Source organism: Glossina fuscipes, unplaced genomic scaffold, assembly GCF_014805625.2.
Source record: "Glossina fuscipes isolate IAEA_lab_2018 unplaced genomic scaffold, Yale_Gfus_2 221, whole genome shotgun sequence".
Lineage (NCBI taxonomy): Eukaryota > Metazoa > Arthropoda > Insecta > Diptera > Glossinidae > Glossina > Glossina fuscipes.
The window spans coordinates 1,639,801-1,663,025 of record NW_023998564.1 but is presented as its reverse complement, the minus strand read 5'-3'; the positions used below and the strand labels follow the sequence as shown (position 1 = coordinate 1,663,025).

Genomic DNA, 23,225 nt, shown 5'->3' with positions numbered 1-23,225 from the left:
TCTTCATGGGAATACTCAATCAATCTTTGCGTAGTGGTTTTAGAGGGAAGCCTATAATAAATAAAAATTTAATTTGATGGTTCTCGATGTCCCGTGGACCAATTACAAATTAATCTCTACCCGTCAATGGGCAGGGAAATCGTCGCAGATTAGGTGGCCGTGCTACGCCCGAGGATGCCAGAATCAGAAAATGAATGAAAGCTATTTCATTCCCTTTGCACTAAGGGGGGCCGCAGCCGTCTAATGTCTCATTATTGACCGTCCTGAAGTTTTAAGAGTAACTACATCCGGCGTGGAACTTCCCGGAGAGCCATTCTCAGCAAATAGGGAGGAAGCGTTCTTCAGGCAGGTGTTCCGTAAACAGTAACATTGTCAACTATTTCGCGCAGCGCACTTCTCCCTACTGTATTCAGCAAATATAGTTAGCAATAGTTCGGACTATAAAATTTTTGGCTAACCCGGCATAAATTTTCTTTTGTATTTCGTTGCTTCCTGAAATGCACGCCCACTTCACTCTGCACAGACATTAATGTTCAATGCTATTCTTGCAAGTTCTCAGGTTCACAAAACTCAAATCATTTTGAACTCCATAGCAATGCGATCGTACGGAAAAAAAAACTTCAAGCCAAAATTTATCGATGCTCTCACTAGCTTGTCTAAACAGGACTATCACGTCATCAAAAGCTCATTTCAAACAGTTGATAATAGTAAATCTCCGTTGTCCGATCTAACAAAAGCTATAATTTCTTCATCTGCCTGTGTCTAAAACAGCTATAATTAATCCTTGCTGTCGGATAAAGGCTTACTTTTCATGAAAATCTTTTTATGAGAAGTTATCTGTAAATTTATATATCAAATTTAATTTTAATATAGGAGAAGGGTTGATTTACGGAAATTGACCATAGAGGTTGGGGAAAGGTGTTCTCCAATTTTACTACTTGCAGGTAACTTTATTTGACAGGGTAAGAGAAAGCAGGTCGAATGAACCATTTGGAGTCTTATTATTTAGCGTAACCCCCGTGGGAGGTGGATTCATTATTTAGTTGTCAAGTGCAGAGTAAATAAAGTGCATTAAGAACATTGCATTTCGTATGAGCTCTGAAAAGAAGCGACAGGTCGGTTGCCTGTAAACTCTTATGTGTTACGTCGAGAAGTGACGATGTAAATGTTCGGATTTGCAAAGATGCTTTGCTAAATTTCGTTCCATTGATTTCTGTCCCAAAGAAAATTGTAGGTCTGGAAAATAAGGACATTTTGCGGACCATGTTGAAGAATAACCCACATCCTGTTTTTTTTCAATGTGTAGAACCACTCACGTTAAAGCGGAAACGGTCAAAAAGGAATGAAGAAACGGAAAGAGACGGAGAGGTAGTCGTGGCCTCGTGGGTGTGCTCTCCGATCGGTAAGTGACATGCCTTTACGGGCTGAGCGAGCTTCATTATAGCTAAGACCAACGCGAACTTCATTGCAATGATATTTGAAGTAGCGAACACTGACTTCGTACAAAGAAATTCAGCATCCATCTGAGGAGGAACAAATTCAAATGTTTTATATATAATACGACAGAACTTTCTGGTCAACTTAATAATGATAGTCCTCATCAGATCGCAGCATTAATTAGTTGTAAGATATTATTATCAATTCTATTAAACAATCCCCTCTTTTTATACCCATCACCGAAGGATTAGGCGTATATTCATTTTGTCAAAACGTTTGCAACGCTCAGAAGGAAGCATCAGAGACTTCATAAAGTAAAATTCTAAATCGATGTAAGCATCATCCGCCTGTCTCTCTAATGTCTGTTATAGTAAGAAAGTTAAATTCGGTCGGGGTCGAATGCTTTATACCCATCATCACTATCCTAAAAAGAAAGAAGAAGTAAAAGAATAAAACGTTCATGCTCTATAGTATGGAATCGCCGCAGCCGGCATAAATGTTTATTGTTCGCAACTTAATAGCTCGATGCAAAAACGACTACCATCGACCTTATGATAAATTCATTGGAAAGTAAATAGAACTTGCTTTCTTATTTAAACAGAAAAAAATTGTATAACACTTTTAATGATGAATGTGTCCAACGGCTCAATACACCTTATAAATAAACACATGGAAAATGGCATTTTAAAACTAGTGAAGGCTTGATTTTATTTCAACAATGTGACACTTACAGCCATGAAAAGTGACGATAGAAACGCTATTGAAAGCTATTGAAATTTTTTTATCGGTACTATTCCAAACCTTTTTCATGTGTGTCAACGTCTCTGGTTTTTTTTTTTTTGTGACCGGTTATATATATACTTAAATATAAATTACATTTTTGTTCGATTTAATCAAACTAAATATTACAGAAAATGTTTTATGGTTGGTTGCTTCCATTATTGCGGTTTTATACAATCTCCGTACTATTTGTGTGGTAGGCCCCAGCTTGCACACATGCGACTATGAACAGTGTGTGTGTGTGTGTGTGCAGTGTGTTTGCGAATTGATTACATTTCATGTTACTTTAAATTTATGTGTTTGGAAATACAAAACTTTGTTTGTTTGACGATTCTCTCTAGGATGTGATAAACTCGCAGTAATTGCAGTTTATAAACGTTAAAGCATTGGCGACGATTAGTTCATATCGTTATTGATTCATGAGTTTTTAGTTTACAATAAAAACATAAGCATTTCATAACATTTAAAGAAACTTTATATTGGTTTGTTGTTGTGTGTAAGCTCAGCCAACTTTTTTTTGGTTTTTTTTCCAAAAAGAAAAAGGGAAAAATTTAAGACAATCTCTATATTTAGCCGTAGCATGTCTTTCTTCTCCCCATTGCTCTTATTTCCTTCGTTTATTTTTATCACTTTCTTTGATCTACTTAAACCGTCCTCCTAAATTTGGGTCATGAAACTTTATGATGATAACATGTGAACTTTTTGTCTGTATATAGATAACTTGTCCTAAGAAGTGATATAAATGTGGGTATACCTCACAACTAACGGCATTACATTGACGTCACAGCTTAACTATAGCTGGCTTAAAGCGGAACTGCGCATCACAAATGTTTAACATCAATTCGTACTTTCGCCCATTCATGTGTTCACGTACACAAGGAAATATTCATAAATTTAATATACTTTCAGTTTCTGGAACTAAGTAAAATAAGTAAAAACACTATAGTGTGACAGTGCTCACCATTACATACCCTATATCACTTCAACTTACATTATCACCCACCATATAACGACTTTTCAAAATAAGGTATGATATGGGAAGAAGTCGCAAAAGTGGCCCAATCCAATTGTCTTAGGATCAAAACAAGTCGGTATGCCAAAATTTCATCAAAATATGCCAAATATCTTAGGCTGAACCTAAGAATGCCAGACGGACAGACGGACAGAAAAAGTGAGAAACACTTTAGATGCTAAATGAATAGGTATAATGATAGATAAGCCGACTTCGAGTCTTTCTGCATAAATTCTTCGTGCCTCAAATGGTGCAGGGTGCAAGAAATATTTCTATTTTTTTTACAAAACTCAATTCAAAATTCATCAGCAGGGTTTCCTTCCAAAAGATACAACTAATCCAAATCGACCTGACCTTTTTTTCTTAGAAAAATTTAACAAGACCTTAAAAATGCGCTTAAGTTCCCTAATGCTCATATCATTTAACTCAAGTTTTTTCCCAGAAGCATCTTTTAAAGATTTGTAGACAGATAGACATTCGCACGGTTCTAGATCTGTGGAATATTGTTGGTGCAGCAGCAATTTAAGTTTTGTATTAAATTTTGTTATTGTAGTTGTAGGCTTTTGATACGGTATATTGCGTTTATGAAAGAGCACTGTTTTCTTCGTCATTTGAGCGATTCCTCTTTTCAATTGAATCCCGAGCTCCACATATTGTATACAGTTTTTCTTTTTCCCAAACGGTCCATGATGGATAGGATGCCTTATAACAACCCTATCCATAACCATAACCTTATTGGGGGTTTTTGATGGCTTGCTAAAGTTTTCATCAGGTAGGTGCCTTCCACTTTTTAACTTGCTAACGAAATATAATTTAATGGCAAACTGTGGATAATGATGTACTCAACCTTTCTGTTATATCTCTTGTTGATTGACATAGCTTTTGCTCCAGTTTTGCCTTTAAAAATTGATCATTAAAACTGTAAGGATGTTTAAAGTTGTCTTTCCAAAACGATATTTGTTGGAATGATTTCTAACTGCCCGATCATTTATTAGACCATCACTATACATTCCATACACTTTTTCAGCTGCCGTCTTTTCACTATTGCCCTATCAGAATTCCCAAAACATCACTTAACAAATGTGCGCTTGTTCACTTCGTTTTCGAGATTATGACAGTTCAATTAAAAGTTCAGCGCACAAAACGAATTGTCGGTAGACTAAGTGATGCGTATCTGTTTAGTGAAAGTAAAAATTCCCTTCTCTTGCTTACTTCGATTCAGATTCAAAATTATGGGACGAAGTAGACTAATCGTAGGACCAAGTATAGAGTGGGCTAGGGCATAAGATCGGTTCATCCTACAAGTAAGTTTCGTGCGTCCCTTTGTCTCCATAAGGGTTTTTTGCACGCGTATTTCTTGAGGGAAACAGCCACATTACCACTTTGACATATTATTTAGTTTTAGACTTGGAAATATTTGTCTTTACCCAAAGCTAGTGAGTCGAAACAGTGTCCTACTTTTTCCTCAATGTATGGAGGACGACAGTAACTGCCCGGTAAAGTCTTATTTAAACTTAGTCGCCAATCGGAGGGGTTATCAATTCCACAACACATCATTTAACTTTGTATATGATTCCAAGCATCAAGATCGGTTTTATCGGATTGTCTCATTGAGTCTTCTAATGCGCTTCGCAATCGATTATTCATATCAGCTCTATAGAAACATGCGGCTATACCTGATCATACAACTGGGACGGGTTAAAACAGTTGTTACCCGGTTGCTTATCGGTTATATCAACATATCAACATAAAATAATAGCGCTGGTAATACATTGTATTATTTTATTTTAATTTTTTCTTTGCCGCTTTGCTAGACAATCGGGAGGCGAACTTTTTGGAACAGAAAGGCGAACTTGCCACGTAAAATGTCTACATTTTGAACATTATTATTTTTTGGTCTATGTCTTGTGATTGTTTTGTATGATTAGCAAACGCTTGTTGTAAAATAGTTTGTGTTTATTTTTCACATAAGGACACATCTTATGTTTACAAATAGTACCAATGAAATGCTATTCAAATATATATTAAATATTCTTCTATATAAATTTTAGATTTGCTAACAAAAGGGGGCACATTCAAAATAGAAATTCGAATGCTTTTCTATGGGTATTCAGTATAAATTCTTCATTTATTTAAAATGGAATATTTCAGTAAAAATTTCCGATAGTTATTGAAACAAAAAACTCGTAATAAACGTTACGAACAATTTCTGTGGCAGGAATTATATGATGAGTACATTCGCCAAAACGAGCGCTTATTTAACACCAAATCTGACCCGGCCAGTACTGAATATTTCGATGAATTCTGTAAAGATATGCCCGCGGAAGATGAAGCAGCTAAAGAAGCGTTAGTGGACCGCTATCCGCTCTACTATATACCACATTACTACCGAACTGGTTAGTTAGTTAGCTGTACAATGAGCCGTGAGTTTATTACAATCTCCGACCGTCTGATCTATATTTTGATTGACGATATTAATATAATATATTATATTAATATATAATATAATATATTATAGTGTTTAAGTGATAGACACTAGTACGATTCTACCGACCTATACCAGAGTTTACTTGTGATCCGATCTAACATCATACACAATTGCATGTATCGAAAAAAGAAAGTTTTTTTTGTATGTACGCTAAAGGTGAGAATGATGAGTGTCTCTAAGATTTGTTTTAAACGTCGCTTTCTCTCTCACCGCTCTTTTTATTACATTTTTGTATGTAATAATAAAGTCAATGAAACTTAAGTTAACTTTAAAATGTCTTATTTGACATTTAAAACAGAAAATAACAGAAGCGTGAACGTTTCAGTTAAAGACGTCATTACGACCACCGAATATCATATGACTTTTATGCAATCACAATAAAGTGCTTCTTATTTACGTACCTTTCTTGATGCTCGAGGTCTTCAATGCCGTCGGCTACAACTTTCTCGTAAACACTGTTGCGAGACGTGTCGCCCAGTAAATGTTGACGATCCAGATCAGCCTGTAGTAGTTGAAAAATAAGCAGAAAATATATTATCATTTCAAGATGAATCAGAGGAATTGTAGTGCTCGCACCTGTATATGGGAGTGCATACCGCCACCACTATATGAACTATAATTTAAGTTATTTAAGTCGGAAAGCCCGTATTCCAAATCGGAGACACAACTTTCGAAATCATGGGGGCTATTATCCGAGTCGTCGTCGCCTGTAAATATTAAAGAGATGAAAAATTTTTTTAAATAAAATTTTAATTTTATTCTCTTTTTACTTGAAAATTGAAAAGAACCGTTTATCATATTGTGCATATATCCGATTAAATAAGGCGAAGCGAGGACGCTTAAAGTTATACAGTTGTGTGATTGTTTTCAATGAATAAAATGAAAAAAAAAAATGTTATTGTTGTTGTCGCTGTTGTTCTTTTTGCTGCCGCATACAAACAAGGCTCTATTTCATTTAAAGAAAGTGACTTTTGTTTGTTTCGCTTGTTTTATATAATAACAGCTTCTTAATTTTTTTTTTATTTTCTGTCTTCTTCCTCTGTTATTCAGCAAATTAACAACCGAAAAGTCGCTGTAATTTTTTTATTTTATATAATTTTTTTTTTTTCATTTCTATTTCAATTTTCAAATTAAAAATTCAAGGCATCAGAGCTTTCAACGCATTTGTAGATAATTTATTGTTGTTGTTACTTTTACTTACTACTTGGAAATATATATTATTATTTAATATCGCTGTGTGACTAATTAAGACCAAATTACAAGCTGAACGAATAAGTGAATATAAGCTAAGGTGAGAGTATTACTTATCATTTTTATCTTTTTCACTTTGGGTGTTCAGTGTATGTTATCTTCTAAGTCATTTACTATACGTTGAAAAGTTGGTTTACAACATTCACTTTAGATGAATTGCAGCTACTACTGATAAGTACCGTATTGTTTGCAATTTGCGTAATAATAAATTTTAAGGCAAAAGTATATATGTATATATATGTATATGTATATAGGATATGTGAATCGTCGTCAATTCATGCACAAATTTGGGTACTCTTAACATTACATAAATGCAGAGATGGCATATTAAATTTGCTATGTTGTTTGTAACAACAAAGGAAAAAAAAATTGATATCAATTGTTTTTTAACTCCCACACTAGCCGTTTTAATTTCAAAGAAGCGCGAAGGTTCGTTACATCGATATATTACATAGATGGTCTTATAATGTATAAGATATTGGGGCATTCCCTGGGTATAAAGTGAAGTGAAGTGCAGACAGAAGTCGTAAGGGTTTTAGCTTGCTTTTTCAGGAAAATTTGGTGGATTTAAGTATAATGCTTGTAGAAGAAAGTCAAAAAGAGTGAAGCCGTTGGATTGACATCGTGCTTAGCGTTGATCGAGAATATATGCAAAATTTAGGGCTTTCCATATTGTTTTTTACGTCTAAATATATTGGCTAATTATAATAAATAAAATTTGAACTCATTGGCGCTAAAATAGGGTGACAGAAAAGAGATATAGAAATAAGTGAGGTTGTTGGAGAAATGAGTGGCTGATCGGAACAGGAGGGAGAGAGAGAGAGAGACAGAGTGAGAGAGAGAGATGGCAGGTGTAGATGGTCGCCGTGGAGATGGGGAAGGAAGCAATAGAGAGATATCTATAGATAAAAGGAGAGGGACAGATCGAGAGGGAGAGAAAGACAAAAATTGACACGGCGAAATTTCCTCAATTGAATAAAAGTTCATTCTAACCACGCAATTAGTTATACTTTAGTTATAATTTACACATTTAATTCAGTGGAAGTAGCTTAGAAAAACTCCACTTTACGTGAAAGTATTTTACCACAGCTAGTTAAAACGTTATAGTCTTACACCGCCAACCAGTGAAATAACTTCGCTTCAAAACAGTCTTTATCTGTTTTCGCCATAAGTTACCAAAAACGATGATGAGTGGATAAGAATCGTGACTAGTAAGTCAGTGTCTACGGGTTCAAATCTCCATGCAGTAGAGTTCGCTTTAGTCGTAGCTATAAACTGGTGCTACTAGCCGGTAAAGGCATAACACTTACTAATTGGGCACATACCCACTAGACTGCGGCCAGCTCCACCCTATTTCTAAGTCTTTCTTTATTTTTTCCCACCCGTCACCGTTTTACGCGAATAGAAAAAAAAAAAAAGTTTAGCTTAGTATATTTACATATAAATTGTTGCCACATGACTCTATTTTTTATAAGCACGTTTGTAAGGGTTCAGAAAATGATCTCAAGCTATGCGTGTTGTTCACATTTACTTAATACACTAGAACATTACTTTTAACCGATTTTTGTCGAGAAATGTCGAGAAATTGTGAAAATCACAAATTCTTTTCATAGAATGATTTTTCGTCTTTGGGTTAAAACATATCAGTATAGCACGTTTCGTCAAAATAATCGATCGTTGCGACCTGTAATTTAAGTACAAGAATTCGTTAACACCCAATAGAGAGATAGACTGACAGACATCGGTTTAGTTAACAGTACCGAGTTTACTCATATATTAAAAAAAGGCTTTACCTCGAGTCTGCATACTATCACATATCCGCACAAATTTCCTGGTAGTGTTTAGGTATAAAAAAAGAACTCGTATGCACCGTATTACGAGATTTATAAGTGTTTTTTCCGATGTGTTCTTGTAAGTGTTTTCATGAATTTTTATGCAGCATACCTTAGAGTGCAGGTAATAATGTAAGCTTTTAAGGAACTGCCAGTACTTAAAAATAAAACTTTATTTGAATGTTGAGTACCCAAGCGAATTTCGAATTTCGCAACTTGAGAGAGTAAGTAAATGAGCGAACTTCGAATTTTGTTACTTTAGCGGAGAAGTAAATGAGCCAACTTCCAATATTGTTACTTTAGCGGAGAAGTGAATGAGCTAACCTCGATTTTTGTTACTTTAACGGAGAAGTAATTGTAGGAACTTCGAATTTTGTTAATTTAGCGGAGAAGTAATTGTACGAACTTAGAATTTTGTTAATTTAGAGACCAAGTGAAAGAGTTTTCCAGCAAGAACCATATATACGCACACATTTAATCGTACGTAATAGTAATGCACCGAAGTGATAATGGTTATAAATGCAGTTGATTTCTAGAGAGTAACTAACTAAACAAAAACTTGTGCGGTTTTAAAGCAATTAAAGGAAACCAAAAAAAAAGAATTCGAAATGAAATCAACAAAATAGTCAAACTCTTTGGTTGAAAATACTTGAAGTAGCCTTTTGCTACAATTGTAAAAATTTCATAAAAAATGGTGTCTTTTTGGTCCCCTCTCTTTATTTAAAAAAACGAAATTTTCTCACAACCCTGTTGATATCAGAAAAGTTATATCACTTAGAGTAACAACATAAGCAAAATGAAAGAAAATCGTATAATACATTATGTCTGGCAAATATACTAAAAAAAGGAGAGAAAGAGAGAGACATAATTCCAACATTTCCCAGTAGTCGCAATAGTAATATTGTTTTGCTTAAAATGATTGCGGGTGTGTGCACGTGTATGTATGTAGCCATCTTTTCCAAAGCCCATTCTCAAGTGCAAATTATAATTTCATTATGCCATTGTTTGCTCGTGTATGCCACTTCTCAAGTTTTCCCTGCGAGATCAATCTAGATTAGCATTCCTTAAAAAAACCTACACCAAAAAAACTCACTATGCTGCGGCCTCTGCCCTGTCTCTTTCTCTTTCCTCGCCGTCTTTTAACCGGCACCATATTACACGACCAGGCGGCGACCCATTGGTCATAACATAAAAAAAAAATATGCACATAAAAACAAAGCATAATTTTTGAAATATCATTAAAAAATGAATGATTGTTATTTTAGACGAAGCTGTTTAATTAATGGTCGGCCTTCTCCGCTTATAAGGTTCATAGGTTCGAATGTGCTCATTGATTACACGCGTGTATACTTTGCAAAGTCTTAGATGAGCATATGTTCCTCGATATTATAGAGCAACATAATTAAAATTACAATAACATTGTGAGGAGTAACAATACTGTTAAGATTGGAGGCAGCTCTTCTCAAATATATATACAATGTAGAAAAGTCGATAAAGTTCCAAAATGTTGGCAGATCTGATATTAATGAATAAATTTATGCAGGAAAAATTCAAGCTTCTTACTAAAAATAGACTACGTCTGTGTTACGGAATATTTTCATAATTGTTAGCATTTGTTGCGAACGACGAGTGAATGGCACAACATTATCTGTCTTTTTCTTTCTTGTAGACTGTTGATTTGGGCTTTGCTATTTACTCTCGCAATTGGTATGACTATCCGTTAATAGTACAAAAATCTATACGTCTCATAATGGTGGACTCCATGAAGCCGTTGACAATGGAAGCGTTTCTAGTGGAATTGAATTTGAAAACATTTATTGACGTGAGCCAATGGTTATTTCAGCATCTTAAGGAATGCTAATCTAGACCACCATTCGCGCCGCTCAATAGCCTGCCTGAACTTCGAATTTCACACTTGTATTGAATTGTAAAAGAATAGTGTTTTTCTGACACAAAAAAAGAATATTTAAGGTTTATAGTAAACTTCCAATTTTTTTGTTTAAGTTCTCAAAGTAAGTAAATATATTTTAGCAAAACAAAATGCATTTTTTTAATAAAGAAACACATGTAAATTTTATCCCAACGAATCCGTAATATTTCTAATGACCGATTTTTTCATTTCTATACTATGCTAAATTTGCCAACTACTTCATTTACTACGTTTAGTTTAGTCTATCAATTATAATTAACGCTGATTTGTAAGTCGGTTCAAGCAATTCGCGCACAGCTGATTTACATATTCAAGCACTTCGAAATTGAAGGCAAAGTAATTAAGTCATTTCGCCTACGAAATCTGGCAACGTTTGCATAAGGGTTTTAGAAGCTTAAGTGAAATGAATCCATATTATTCTTATTTATGAATTCAAAAATTAAATTTAATTTAGAAGTGAACACTAATTTTCATCTAAAATTTAGCAAAGGACGAAAAATAAGACGTTTAGAGTAAATTAAAACTTGTAGACCATCTTGCCAGTTGCTCAAGTGACAATGAACTCAACCTTAAGAGAAACCTGGGCGATCTTTATATAAGCAGGCCAATAAGAAGTATTACATGTGCGTCCTAAATTGGTTTCTTCTTTTATCGATTTCATGTAAAGGGTATTATCAGTTTGGGGAGTGCGTGTGCGTGTGTGAAATAGACTCAATGTTTATTACACCGATTAATTTGGGAGTTAAGTTTAATATAGAAATTAATCTTAGCGACTTTGAACCACACGGTCTATTTCTTCAATGGCTTCCCATCTAAGAGCACTCATGAAATGTAAACTTTTATATGATAAAAATATCAAATTTTTAATATTTGATGGCGAAAATTGGTCCAGAATAGCTAATTTGCCATAAAGATTAATAGAAAGTAGTTTGCATTACATAGGTCTATTTTCAAGATCCCACCAGTCTAAATTGTACCCTTTTATGGTGAAAAATATTGAAAATACGAAGAATACTAAAATCTTTAAAAAGAAAATTCAATTTACTACATTTGGATCCCATGATGTTGATGATCAAAGCCAGGAAGTGTGTCAAGATGCAGATTATAACGATGACATTGAGGGTATACCATGTACGTTGTAACGTCAATTTTTTCTTTAATATTAATTTTATAAAAACTGATTTTGCTTGCTAGTGGATGAAGACATCGATGGAGAAAATGTCCGCTGAAAGTTCTGAAGGTTTACTTAAAGCTCGCTCTAAATGCGGCGGTTTTATACCATCAAAATGGGAAACTATTGACGACGATATAGTCCGCGTTGGTGGCATTACACGCGAAACAATACAATACACAAAGATACTGATCTCTCTCTCTCTCTATCTTTCGGTCTCTCAGCATATGTTCTCACTGTTATAGGTGGCAATACGCAAGTAACGTAAAAAATCGATAAACGATGATTTCGCCATATCATTTTCACCTATCACTTGTCGCCACTTGAGCTAATAATACTCCAGATCTTTTAGGTTCTTTGTGCGTATCACTTGAGTTTTAATTGTCGGTAGCATGACAAACATTTGTGTGCAATCGCATATTAAACGTGACGTTTGAAACGATTGCATTGTATGCAATATTTCTTTCGCCTTTTCAAGATCCGCTTTATCTAAACCGTATAATTTCAGTTTGGAGAGTCGTTGCACTTGACGTCGCAAAGTGGCATTTTTTAACTGCTGTGGTGGTATCACGCTAAGATTGAGCGCTAATTCATGCACCAAACTGTGATAATCGTTGTCGATTTCCTGTTTAATGGGACCCTGTTGCATAAAATTGTATCGTTTCGCAGCTTCCTTTCAACTGATGGTGTTTTACTAGGCTTAAAAAGCACCTCTTCTTTTTCAATGATATCAATGACACCAAGCAACGCTGAAAGTTATCGCAATCTACACTTTTCGTTTAACTTGTTCAATTGGCGTCGGTAGATATCATTCGATTCTTGTAGCTCGTATTACAATACACTTCAATGATCCCATGCACAGCAAAACTTTATGCCCATGAATATATCGCTTCGGTGTCGATGTGGATACCTCTTTTGGAGAGTGTTTACACCTGGTTGTAGTAGGTCCACTTTTCATCGCTTATCAGAATATACCATTGAGAACTCTCCTTTTTTTTGCCTGGAAAGCAATGAAACGTAGATGTTGAAATGGTTCGCTTCGAAATGGTATTTTCAGTCAATTCGTTTGTTAGCTATATTTTCTTTTTGGGATCCGCCCATGTAAACGTTCCTGTTTACACTAGCCCTTCCGAGGTCACTTCTAGGTAGCCATAGCAAGACAAGTCAAATTCTAAACGATAATCTACGTAGTTATATCTTCGCTGAAAGTTGTCATCGAATTTAAGCAGAATACGATTGAGAAGCACTTTATGTATCACTGCTTTATACATCCGTTTGGCATTTTCGCCGTCGGCCCAGTGTTTTTCGGCTTTAACAAGGTCTCCAATTACCAACGAAGGACGGCGTTCGGAAAGATTTTTTTTTTCTATGGTCAGAGCTAAATACTTTCACGATTATACATGCGGAAATTGACAAAAAACTCAATTTCTTCTAAACATACGAGTATGTGGAAGCGATTCTCGTAGTTCCATGTGCGTAATTCTCCTTTGAGACTCGGGTACATATGTTTAATGTTTTCGAACATGTCCTTTTTGGAAATCGAGGTGAGATACGCCCGTTTTAGTCGTTTGGGTACAACAAAGCTTCCGATACCAGTGGTACGCTGCACCGAGGAGGAAAACATGTGTGATGAGCAATTATATACAGGGGAGAGATTATGTCGTAATAATATATAGAAAACAATGAAAAACACTATAATGAGCCACAGCCGTAGAATACCATCAAAACCATTTTTAAAAATTTTTCAAGACACACAATAATTCAGAAGGAACTCACCAACGAAACTTTGATAGAGACGTTAAAAAGATATCTCAATCCCAATATCCCAATGTTATTAACGGTCTGTGCACCACAGAACCAATTATTGGGATAATACAAAGTTTCTACCCACAGCATTTTAAGGATTATCACACACGATTCTCACAAACCATAGTAAAAGACATAGAAATCGAAGAACAGCACATAGAAATAATTTGTCAGGAGCATCGTAGAGCCCATAGAAATGCTAAAGAAAATCGTCTACAGATCCTGCGGCAATATTTCTTCCCAAGCATGTCAGCCAAGTGCATGGGAGGAGTTCCAAAAGATTCTGGAAATTTTAGTAGAGGGAAAGTTTTTTTAAATAACGACTGCTTTGGCTTGAAAGTTAGTACAATTTCTTTTTTTTTCAAAAATATTTTCGTAACATCTGAGAGTAAGCGTCTAAATTTCGTAACATCTGAGAGTAATTCAAAAATAATTTGGTAACATCTGAGAGTAAGCGTCTTAATTTGTTTACAAATGAGAATAATTGTACAAGCTAGTATGTATTTGGTAACAATTGAGAATAATTGTACAAGTTAGTCCGTATTTGTTAACAGCTGTTGCATTCAAAAAAAGGCTATAAATTTCGTAACATCTGAGAGTAGTTCAAAAATAATTTCGTAACATCCCAGAGTAAGCGTGTGAATTTCGGTGATCACGGTTTGACCCAAGTGGTAGTCACCTTTGCGTATTAGTTTTTGACCGCCTATTAATTCCCGAGTTTCTGGCTGGTATGTGTACACTATAAAATTTTTATCAGCGTCTATAACTAAAAAACCCAAATTTGTATTATCCACCATAAATTCTATCGTGAACATCTCAAGAGGATTGAAGTTACGTGAAGCCAGCGATAAAGCTTGGAACTCTTGTTGGAAGCGCAGCAAACCAACCGATTTGTACACATCAGCAATCAATATTAAAGATTTAGCAAATATAGTTTGATGCACATATATGTTGGTATCAAAAAACACTACGCCACAAAGCTCTTCGTCCTTTAATTGCCATAGGTAAATTTTTTGCACTAGAGCAGTAACTAGAAAGCCTAAAACTTCGGATATATCTGATACAGGACATTTTCGTTCTTTTTTAAATATTTCTTTTAACTTGAATTTAATTAACGGTTAACGGTAAAAATTTGTGCCTAAGCATAAATATTCCTTGAGACCAGATCGAGTGCCTTCGTAGGCCAATTTAACAATCTTGAAATCAGTCACGTGTTCCCAGCTCTCAAATTCAATCGAAGTGTCAGGTACAATTTCCCAAATTTCTGGGCCTATCAAAACCATACTGAAGTGCGAAGCATTGGGATATATAAATCGTTCGCCCATATTTTTCTCGGTCAATTCTTTATCTTCACCCTTAAAGCGATAATATTTGTTGGTTACTTCTTCAGCTTGCGTGACCAGGCAGTAAACTCGATTCTCTCAATGGTAGACAATCTGCCGAGGTATACAATGAAGGGTTACTTTGCGCACCGGCCATGGTGAATCGTACGTTAAATAAGGCGGTAGAACACAAATTTTAAAATCGAGTGTTATATCAAAACATAAAAAGCCTTGTGGGCAGTTAACGGTATTACCAGCCCATTACTAAATAATTTATGAACACGTAGCTCGCCTTTACCAGTCAGAAATATAAGATTGGTAGGCATTACCAAAAACTATTGCAAAAAAAATATCTATTATGCATTAGCACCGTACCAGCTAAAAAAAAAGATTTTGAAAAGTCATTATGTGAATGACGGTAGAGCTCTGTTTTCCTTGTTTTTCTTTATCACGGATTATTTTCTGTATATTCTACAGCTGTTTCTCCTTTCGAATTCAACTACCAGGGATTATTTTCTATACACTCCACAGGTGTTTCTCCTTTCTATTCTATAGGAAAAACTGTAGATTGTAAGTTAGAATATAATCCTAAAAGAATTATAGAGAAGTTTTCCTAAGTCTTCTTGACGTTTTGGCCATTCTGCTTTTAAAGATTTTTATCAAAGCAAGGTATAAATTTTTGATATTTCAAAGCAAAGGAAAAAATTAGATGAAGTAATGTAGGTTATTTAATAGTCGCCCTTTCCCTGTTACAATGTTTTCAAATGTTTTCTAATTACGAACATAAGTCGCATTAATTTGGCAAAATTTAAAATGTTATTAGTCATCTAACATTGCAAGGTCTATAATGTAAATAGAGAACTCATAATCTTATCAAAGATACATTCCATCAATATCAATCAATTCAATGTATTAATTGTTGTTAAAAGCTAAGCAATTGGCGGCAGAAAAATACTAAACCTTTATAATTAAGGGTGAGGGGAGGGGGTATGTATTAATTCTTTTAAATGATAAAGGAATTTTTTTAAAGAAAAAAATAATTTATTCGAAATAACATAAAAATTTTTTCACATTATTTTGGATATTTTTTTTCATAAATTTCAGCAATATATCTCAGAAATTGCGGACTACCTAAGATTAAATTTGACAGACGTCAAACGGACAGATAAGCTTTTATTTTTTGAATCGCTCAATATAATAAAAGATGCGTCTACCTCAACTCCTCCTGGGTGATACATATGTCCGCACAAACTTATCATACCCTATGCCCATCCTCATGACGATGTCTGTTACCTCGTCCCATTTAACAGATGAGGGAGATTTTTTGGTCACCATTTCTCTTAGAAAGGAGAGACTAACACCTTAAAGCACCAGCATGCAAACTGAAGCTTCTGGAACTGTGCGAAACGAACGCAAAAAATTGCTAGCTTGACAGGGATTGGAAGCTGAATAACAAAAAAAGTTGACGTTTATTGTCTCAAAACTATGCTAATAATCCCTTTTCATAAACTCATCCGTACTCTTGTCCAACATATGATATGGGAAACCCAATTCACAAGTCAGGCAAAACTCTTTAATGCGGCTATGTTCGATTAAGTTCGACCTTAAGGGTTGTATAAAGTTGTTCGAATACTTGCGTCACCGAACCAGTTTTCGTATCCTATTAGAAATTTTTCTAATTTAAAGCGAACATTTTTGTACACACTTTGCAACTGGCACGCTTTACTTCTGCACATTTTGCAACTGGCGCACTTTACTTTTGCACACTTTGCACCTAGCACGCTTTACTTTTGAAAAAGCTAACTTAAGAATTTTGATCAAAATACATTCGAAACTAATGATAGACGTACGTGGTCAAGAGGAGTTACCCGTAGTAGAAGAACCCGCCGAATCCTCTGCCTCTCAAACAGCAACGACAAGTGAGGCTATTTCTACAAATCTTTTACCAACATTCTTTTTTTTCGAGGGTCTTTATATTGGGAAAAATATGTTGTTCCTTCGGCTTTGCCTGTAATTGGTCATCTTCGTAAGACGATCTAAGGGAGCGTAAGGAAGGAATTTTCACTTTTACTTCTTTCAACAGTTCTAATTTCATACCTGCTTGCATGCGCGGCTTATTATCATCATATATTATTATTATTAAGTTAAGTTAACATCAGAGGACCGATCGTATAGCGTTTGGTTGCTAACAATTTTCAGGCAATTTAAAGCTTATGAAAGATTAAGCACTTACCCTGACGCATTAAAACGCTATGCTGGGGATTACGTATAATGCGTATCTGACGATCTGGATGCAGCGGTTCACCGTATTCACCGCCAATATCTTTGGGTAGCTGCCAAAGAGCGCTGCGTTCTTCTAACCTATTGCGAGGGAAATACAAGGGAGCTAAGACTTCATAAATGCCGTGTTCGTGGGAATTAAGACAAAATATAACAATTTGTGTGGTGTATTTATCTAAAAAACGACGTATAGTTCCTGCAACAAAATATATGTTATATCATTATAATTTTAAATTAATTTAATTTTTTTAAAAAGTGACGTTTACAACTTACTTAGGGCAATATGTGCGGCTAAATCAGCTGGAAAACTCTTCTGATTTGTGCTAACATTACAAACCGCAATAGTTTTTAAATTCAATTCTTTGGCTTTACACAAAACATTTCTGTAGTGATTATTTTAGAGAGAGAGAGACAGAAAAAATATAATATGATATAGGTGAGTAAATTCATTGCAAATGTTAAATTTTACGACCATACCGATAGCAGCAGTGCAAAGTATTTTCTGCGGCTGTTTTAAATTTTTCCTTAAATGTTGGTCCCACCGTGTGTAAAATATACTTAGCGGGTAAATTATAGCCCTTTGTTACACGTACTTCACCGGTACGACATTCTAGAAAAAAACAACAACAAAATTGTATAATTCATCTTTAAACAATAATTGAGTTATTATTGCTTGCCTCTAACGTTATTCGATAATTCGTCTCTTAATTCATTACCGGCAACATTCAATATACTTTCCGAAAGTGTATTGCTTTCACTTAAGGTTTCGTTGGTTGTATTGGTTATAGTATCTGCTTCCAATAGAGTTATATCACCGTCCCTGTTAAAATATTAAGTTATTATTATATTAGAAAAGATAAGAAAAATCACCCTTCAAATACATATTACATCAGTTCAGTGAGTACGTTAGGAAATTGAGAGAGTTGGTTAGAAAATTGAGACCGTTTTTGCGATGGATTTATCAAGACTCGTTTTCAAATCGGTATTCGAATTCAAAATGTTGACTTTTTTTTACAATTTTGAACGCTTGCATATAATAAAACTCCAAAATAAAACGGATAAATGAAGGAACATTATGATTTCTTATGATGATTCTAGAAATTTTCTTTATTTAAGTTCGTTTTCATAGGCAAAGCAAGCATATGTTCAGTCAAACTTTAGTCCAGGATATAAGCCAAAACCTAACATTATGTCTATTGAAGCCGCTTTTTAAAATTTTAACTTTTTCAATTTCAAAAATTTTTTCGGAAACCCATGCTTTAACTTTTTGTATAATGATTGTTAAGTTCACTTAGCTGTATTATTTGCCCCTAGCCTATCCTGGATCTAAATGTGCTTGCATTGTATATCTATTTCTATCATGAGCTGTTGTTTGACACGATGTCTCTCTTGGGAGGCCGACTCTTCATTACGATTTTCAAACTTCTATTTGATCCAACCGAATGTGGCAAACGAAACATTAAGGTAAGATGGTACACAGTACAGCATTTTATCTACTATTTAACAATCACATTATGGAAAGCAATATAAAATGTATGTTTTTTTTTTCTTATGACGTGGGATGGGCCGAAACAAATAAGAAAAGAGCAAGAGATAGAGCGGCAGTCGTAACCTATTGGTTTTTGCGTACAATAGTTGAGCGTTATGCCCTTATCGACCGATTACTCACTATATTTACCCGACGAAGGTAAAACTTAGTGCATTGAGTTTTGAACTCTTGAGCATAAACTGTTAGTTGTGATTTCTATCTACTCGGCTACTCATCCGCATTATAAAATATGCATCGTTGTTATGGGTTTTTAACCCCACACTACTTGTGCTACAAGGACATGTTAAGTTTTTACGGAGCACCAAGAGGAACTTGAGATAGACCCGCTTTCTATATACCGATCAATTTTAAGCAATTTTCTACATCAATTGTGTTCAACCTACAGAGATATTTTGATGAAATTGAAAGTTTCGAGATATTTCGATAAAATTGAAAGTGTTTTGAATCGGCCCAGTCATTCGATCGCTTTTTTAAAAGCCTTTAAATTAATAACGTATTAATGTATATAATGTATGAAGCGAAGTGTTGTAGGCTATTTAATAATGAGTTATGTCCCACTGGGGCTAAAGCTTTTGCAGAAAAAAACCTCTTTAGTTAGAACCAAAATAAGAGAGAACTGTCAAAATGCCAAAGTATAAAATGAAACGCTTTTAAGTAAATAATTCGACAAGTAAAAAGAGAACATTTTTAAATAAGTATTTCTACAGTTATTTGCGGTTAAGCAGAGAGGTATCAAAAGAGAACATTTGGCCGAAATACATATACGAGTTGACTTTTTCCTTGAAAAACATTTATTTATTCGTTAATATCTACTTTGTCCCCTTCAAGGTAATCCCTTTTAAATATAATACACTTGTGTCGGCGCTATCCCCAATCCTTTAAGTACTTCTCATATGCGCTTTGGTGTGGTATATTCCGAATCGTAGGACAACTCTCTCCTTTCATGGGTATTTTCAGTTTTGGAAACAGCGAGAAGTCTCAGTGACTCACGTCCTCTGAATACGGTGGCTGCGGCATGACTATTGTTTTTGAGCAAGAATTTACGACGTGTGAGCCGGCGCATTATCTTTGTGTTCTATCCATGACTGATTATTTCACAATTCGAGGCGTTTTTTTCGTATTTTTTCACACAAACGTCGCATAACTTCAAGATCACATTTCTTATTGTTATATAATACGATCTTCTGGCAAGAAGAAGTCACTATGCACCACGCACCAACGAAAAGAGCGAGCAGAACTTTAAACTTGACCGAACTTGGCGTACTTGTTTCGGTTTTAGATTTTGTGGCCGCTTCCATTCACATGATCATAACCATGTACTAATGTTTCATCACCTGTTATGACTTGTTCGAGACAAACTTGATTGGCATTGGCGTCATTTGACAACTGCTGAGGGATGCCCATGCGAAGGTTCTTTTGTTTAAAATGTAGCATTTTTGGAACAAACTTCCTTGCCTCGTGTTTCGCCTCGTGTATCCGAAAAAATTGTGTTGCATTTCTCTAAAAGTAATTCGACGATTCTTTATAACATTTTTTTTCACTGCTAGCGGGTTATTCTCGTCCTGGAGCGCGCGTCATTAATATATTCTCTAATCTAAGGCACTTAGTTCACGAAATTTGAAAAGTCACCTTTTTTTTGAACACATCACGTACCGGTACACATCATTGACCGTACACATCATTGACCGGTATCTTGGAGATAACCGATGCATGTACATTTTGACGGCATATACTGACAAATACTTGACCAATATTGCCCGGAATCGCGGAGTTAAACGTATCTGGCTAAATCTAACGCGCTTTAGGAATATATGTACCACTACTTTTGTAGATGTAATAAAATCGGAAATGAAACAAGTGTTCGCCTGTTTGGCTTTAAAAATTCTGATTCTTTACCATAATATGAAACGATTATTGACATGTGTTGATATGGGAAAAGGACTGCAATTATGACGAGGTCCTCCTATAGTAGCAGTGTAATCAGTGTTTGGCAGTCGTGTATCATTTCTGGCTGACTCACCCCAGGTGGACAGAGTTTCTGGTTTGATTCTCTAAAGCAAAAAATGTTTTAAAGAAAATTTAATTAATTTAAAAAAAAAAACAAAAATCTGTGAATATCGAAACTGATTGAATACTTACACAAAACGTTGGATTTAACGTTTTGAAATCTTCGTTTGAGTTCGTGTCAAGTCGCATGACTCTGAAATGATGCACAGACAAATTTTGAATATAAAAATATTTGCATTAATTACAAAAATTTATTTATAGTTTTAAGAGAGGTAAATAAAAAAAAAAGGTATGATAACCTCGCGAATTATGGATAACCGTACATACAAATACATATATACACTATAAATCTATGTACAAACACTTGTCACAAGCGAGATTTACTCGAGTGAATGCATTTCCATCCTTTGACATTGCCTATACGGCAGGGCATGACTAAAAAGTATTTTTAAAATTCTGTGGACCTTTTTACCATTTCATTAAAAGTAAGCTTTTCATATTTTTCTCCAACACTTCAATCTAGTAGTTGCCTTAGAACGTTCGCATGCATAAAAATGTACAAATGCAAGTGAGAAAATATATATTTAACTGTAGTCGACTCTCTTACGCCCGCTACTTTCATAAAAAAAAAAATGTAATATGGGATTGGCACGACAAATTCCTTTTTTAGTTTCTACACATGTACTATAGCATCACCCAGAGAAAATATATCATTTGTAGCTCATAGCAATCATGGGAAACTCCAATTTTTTGAATTTTTGGAAAACAAAGGTTTTCTTAGTTTATCTTTTAGGCTAAGCGCGTTCTTCGCACGACTTGATGTGTTTCCAGTATCGACTAATGTACAACACTTTCGATATTTTAATTTTTGCGGCCGGAAAGGAGGTGCTCGTTTCTTGGACCGATGGGCAGAAATGCCTGGATCGATTTTAGAATTTGATATTGACTAAGTTTAGATAAACTTTATAAAAGTCTGAAGCTTCCTGCAAATGCAAACGTTTTAACAAAAAAATATGTTCTCTAGTCTTAAGTGTTGGATATAAAGATATTAAAGTCAATAATAAATGGTTTTCATGGACAAAAAGAACCACAAGCCATGGAAATTTTACTAAAAAATAAACAAGTTGGAAAATTTTATGCCCTATGTAACGAATTTTGTATACTTAACCGCGTATGATTAGCAAAATTTTCAACCATTTCTCTCGATTCTTCACGTATCTTATTCAGTTTATACAGTACTTTTCACGATTTTTCTTATTTTTGATATTTCCCGAGGTTCAAGGATTCGAATCGTAGGGGTTTTTGCTTGATGTGAACATAAGAAATGGGATTCACTTTCATTATGAATTTTATATGCCTTAAATGTATATTATTCCCAAATTTTACTAGTAGCATAAGAAGTCTTTCCTTAGCCCAATAAAATTTCTGATCCGTTACTGAAGAATTCTCAGTTCTTAATTTCCTATCGCGAACGGGTTTTACTCCCCTTTAATTACCATTATCGATTACATCGTCTACCTATCTCTACAACCATAGTAGAATACTTTAAGTTGAAGTTTCGTGACACAAGATAAAACTGAAATGCATCATATTGTATGACTATCTAGTATTTTATCATAGGTAATATAAGTGAAAGTGAAATTTCAGACGAGATTATTGGCGGCCTGCTAGATTTGCCCCTGACTTGAATTATCACATTTTCCCAAGAGAATTACCCAGCATTTTTGACGAATTTTGGTCCAATGCCTACTATAAGCAAATGGGGAAATCTTCATTTTTCTTGCGAATATTTTAACCCTTTTAACTTTTTTAGTACCCACGATTGTAAGATAGGGGCTACAATCATTATGTTTGCAATAGTCAAAAGGAAGCTTCAGAGGCCATTTAAAGTATATATATTCTTGATTCTCGTGGAACTCTGAGTTGATTTAGCCGCGTCTGTGGATCTGTGTTGGTGCGGTGGGTGTTGTTGGCACTCTCCTGGTCGCAACTATGAAAATATCGATTTCAAATTTGGAAGAGACATTGGAAGTTTCTGAACGCAGGTTTGTAATGAAAATGGGCCACATTGGTCAGAGCAGAATTGAGCAGTGGGGCATAAACAAAAAAGATGGCATTCACCGCGATTAATTTTTTCTTAATAATCCCAGCGATATGGGTATCAAATAAAGGAGATTGGAATGCGGAAAACGTAGCAGCAGGTATGCGAGATTCGGCGATGATCTAAGTTATTTGGCAGCCTTTAAATCCATACTTTTTAGATTTGTTTACAAAATATGTGGACAGTAAATAAACAAAAACAGTTTTGATGTAAGAAATACCTTATCGATCCACACAGGAGTGGAAGGAATAGTTGTAAG

The 23,225-nt window shown here is 34.9% G+C and overlaps 1 protein-coding gene across 6 annotated transcripts in view; it reads right to left on the bottom strand.

Moving 5' to 3' along the window:
* LOC119642253 (protein GDAP2 homolog) overlaps window positions 1-23,225 on the bottom strand; it is an 88,429-nt gene that overhangs the window by 19,898 nt on the left and 45,306 nt on the right. For 5 of the 6 annotated variants that reach the window (XR_005247988.1, XR_005247989.1, XR_005247990.1 and 2 more), the window contains 8 exons: window positions 20,998-21,058; window positions 20,755-20,909; window positions 17,987-18,129; window positions 17,787-17,919; window positions 17,583-17,692; window positions 17,263-17,505; window positions 6,294-6,424; window positions 6,119-6,219 (listed from right to left, as the gene is read on the bottom strand). Coding sequence is in view for 2 of the 6 variants with exons in the window: in XM_038041336.1 (XP_037897264.1) it covers window positions 6,119-6,219; window positions 6,294-6,424; window positions 17,263-17,505; window positions 17,583-17,692; window positions 17,787-17,919; window positions 17,987-18,129; window positions 20,755-20,909; window positions 20,998-21,054 (1,073 nt within the window). In the remaining 4 variants the exon portion in view is untranslated. Of the gene's footprint in view, window positions 1-6,118; window positions 6,220-6,293; window positions 6,425-6,487; window positions 6,604-17,262; window positions 17,506-17,582; window positions 17,693-17,786; window positions 17,920-17,986; window positions 18,130-20,754; window positions 20,910-20,997; window positions 21,059-23,225 lie in introns of those variants that run through there. The other variant, XM_038041337.1, reaches the window with a different exon arrangement.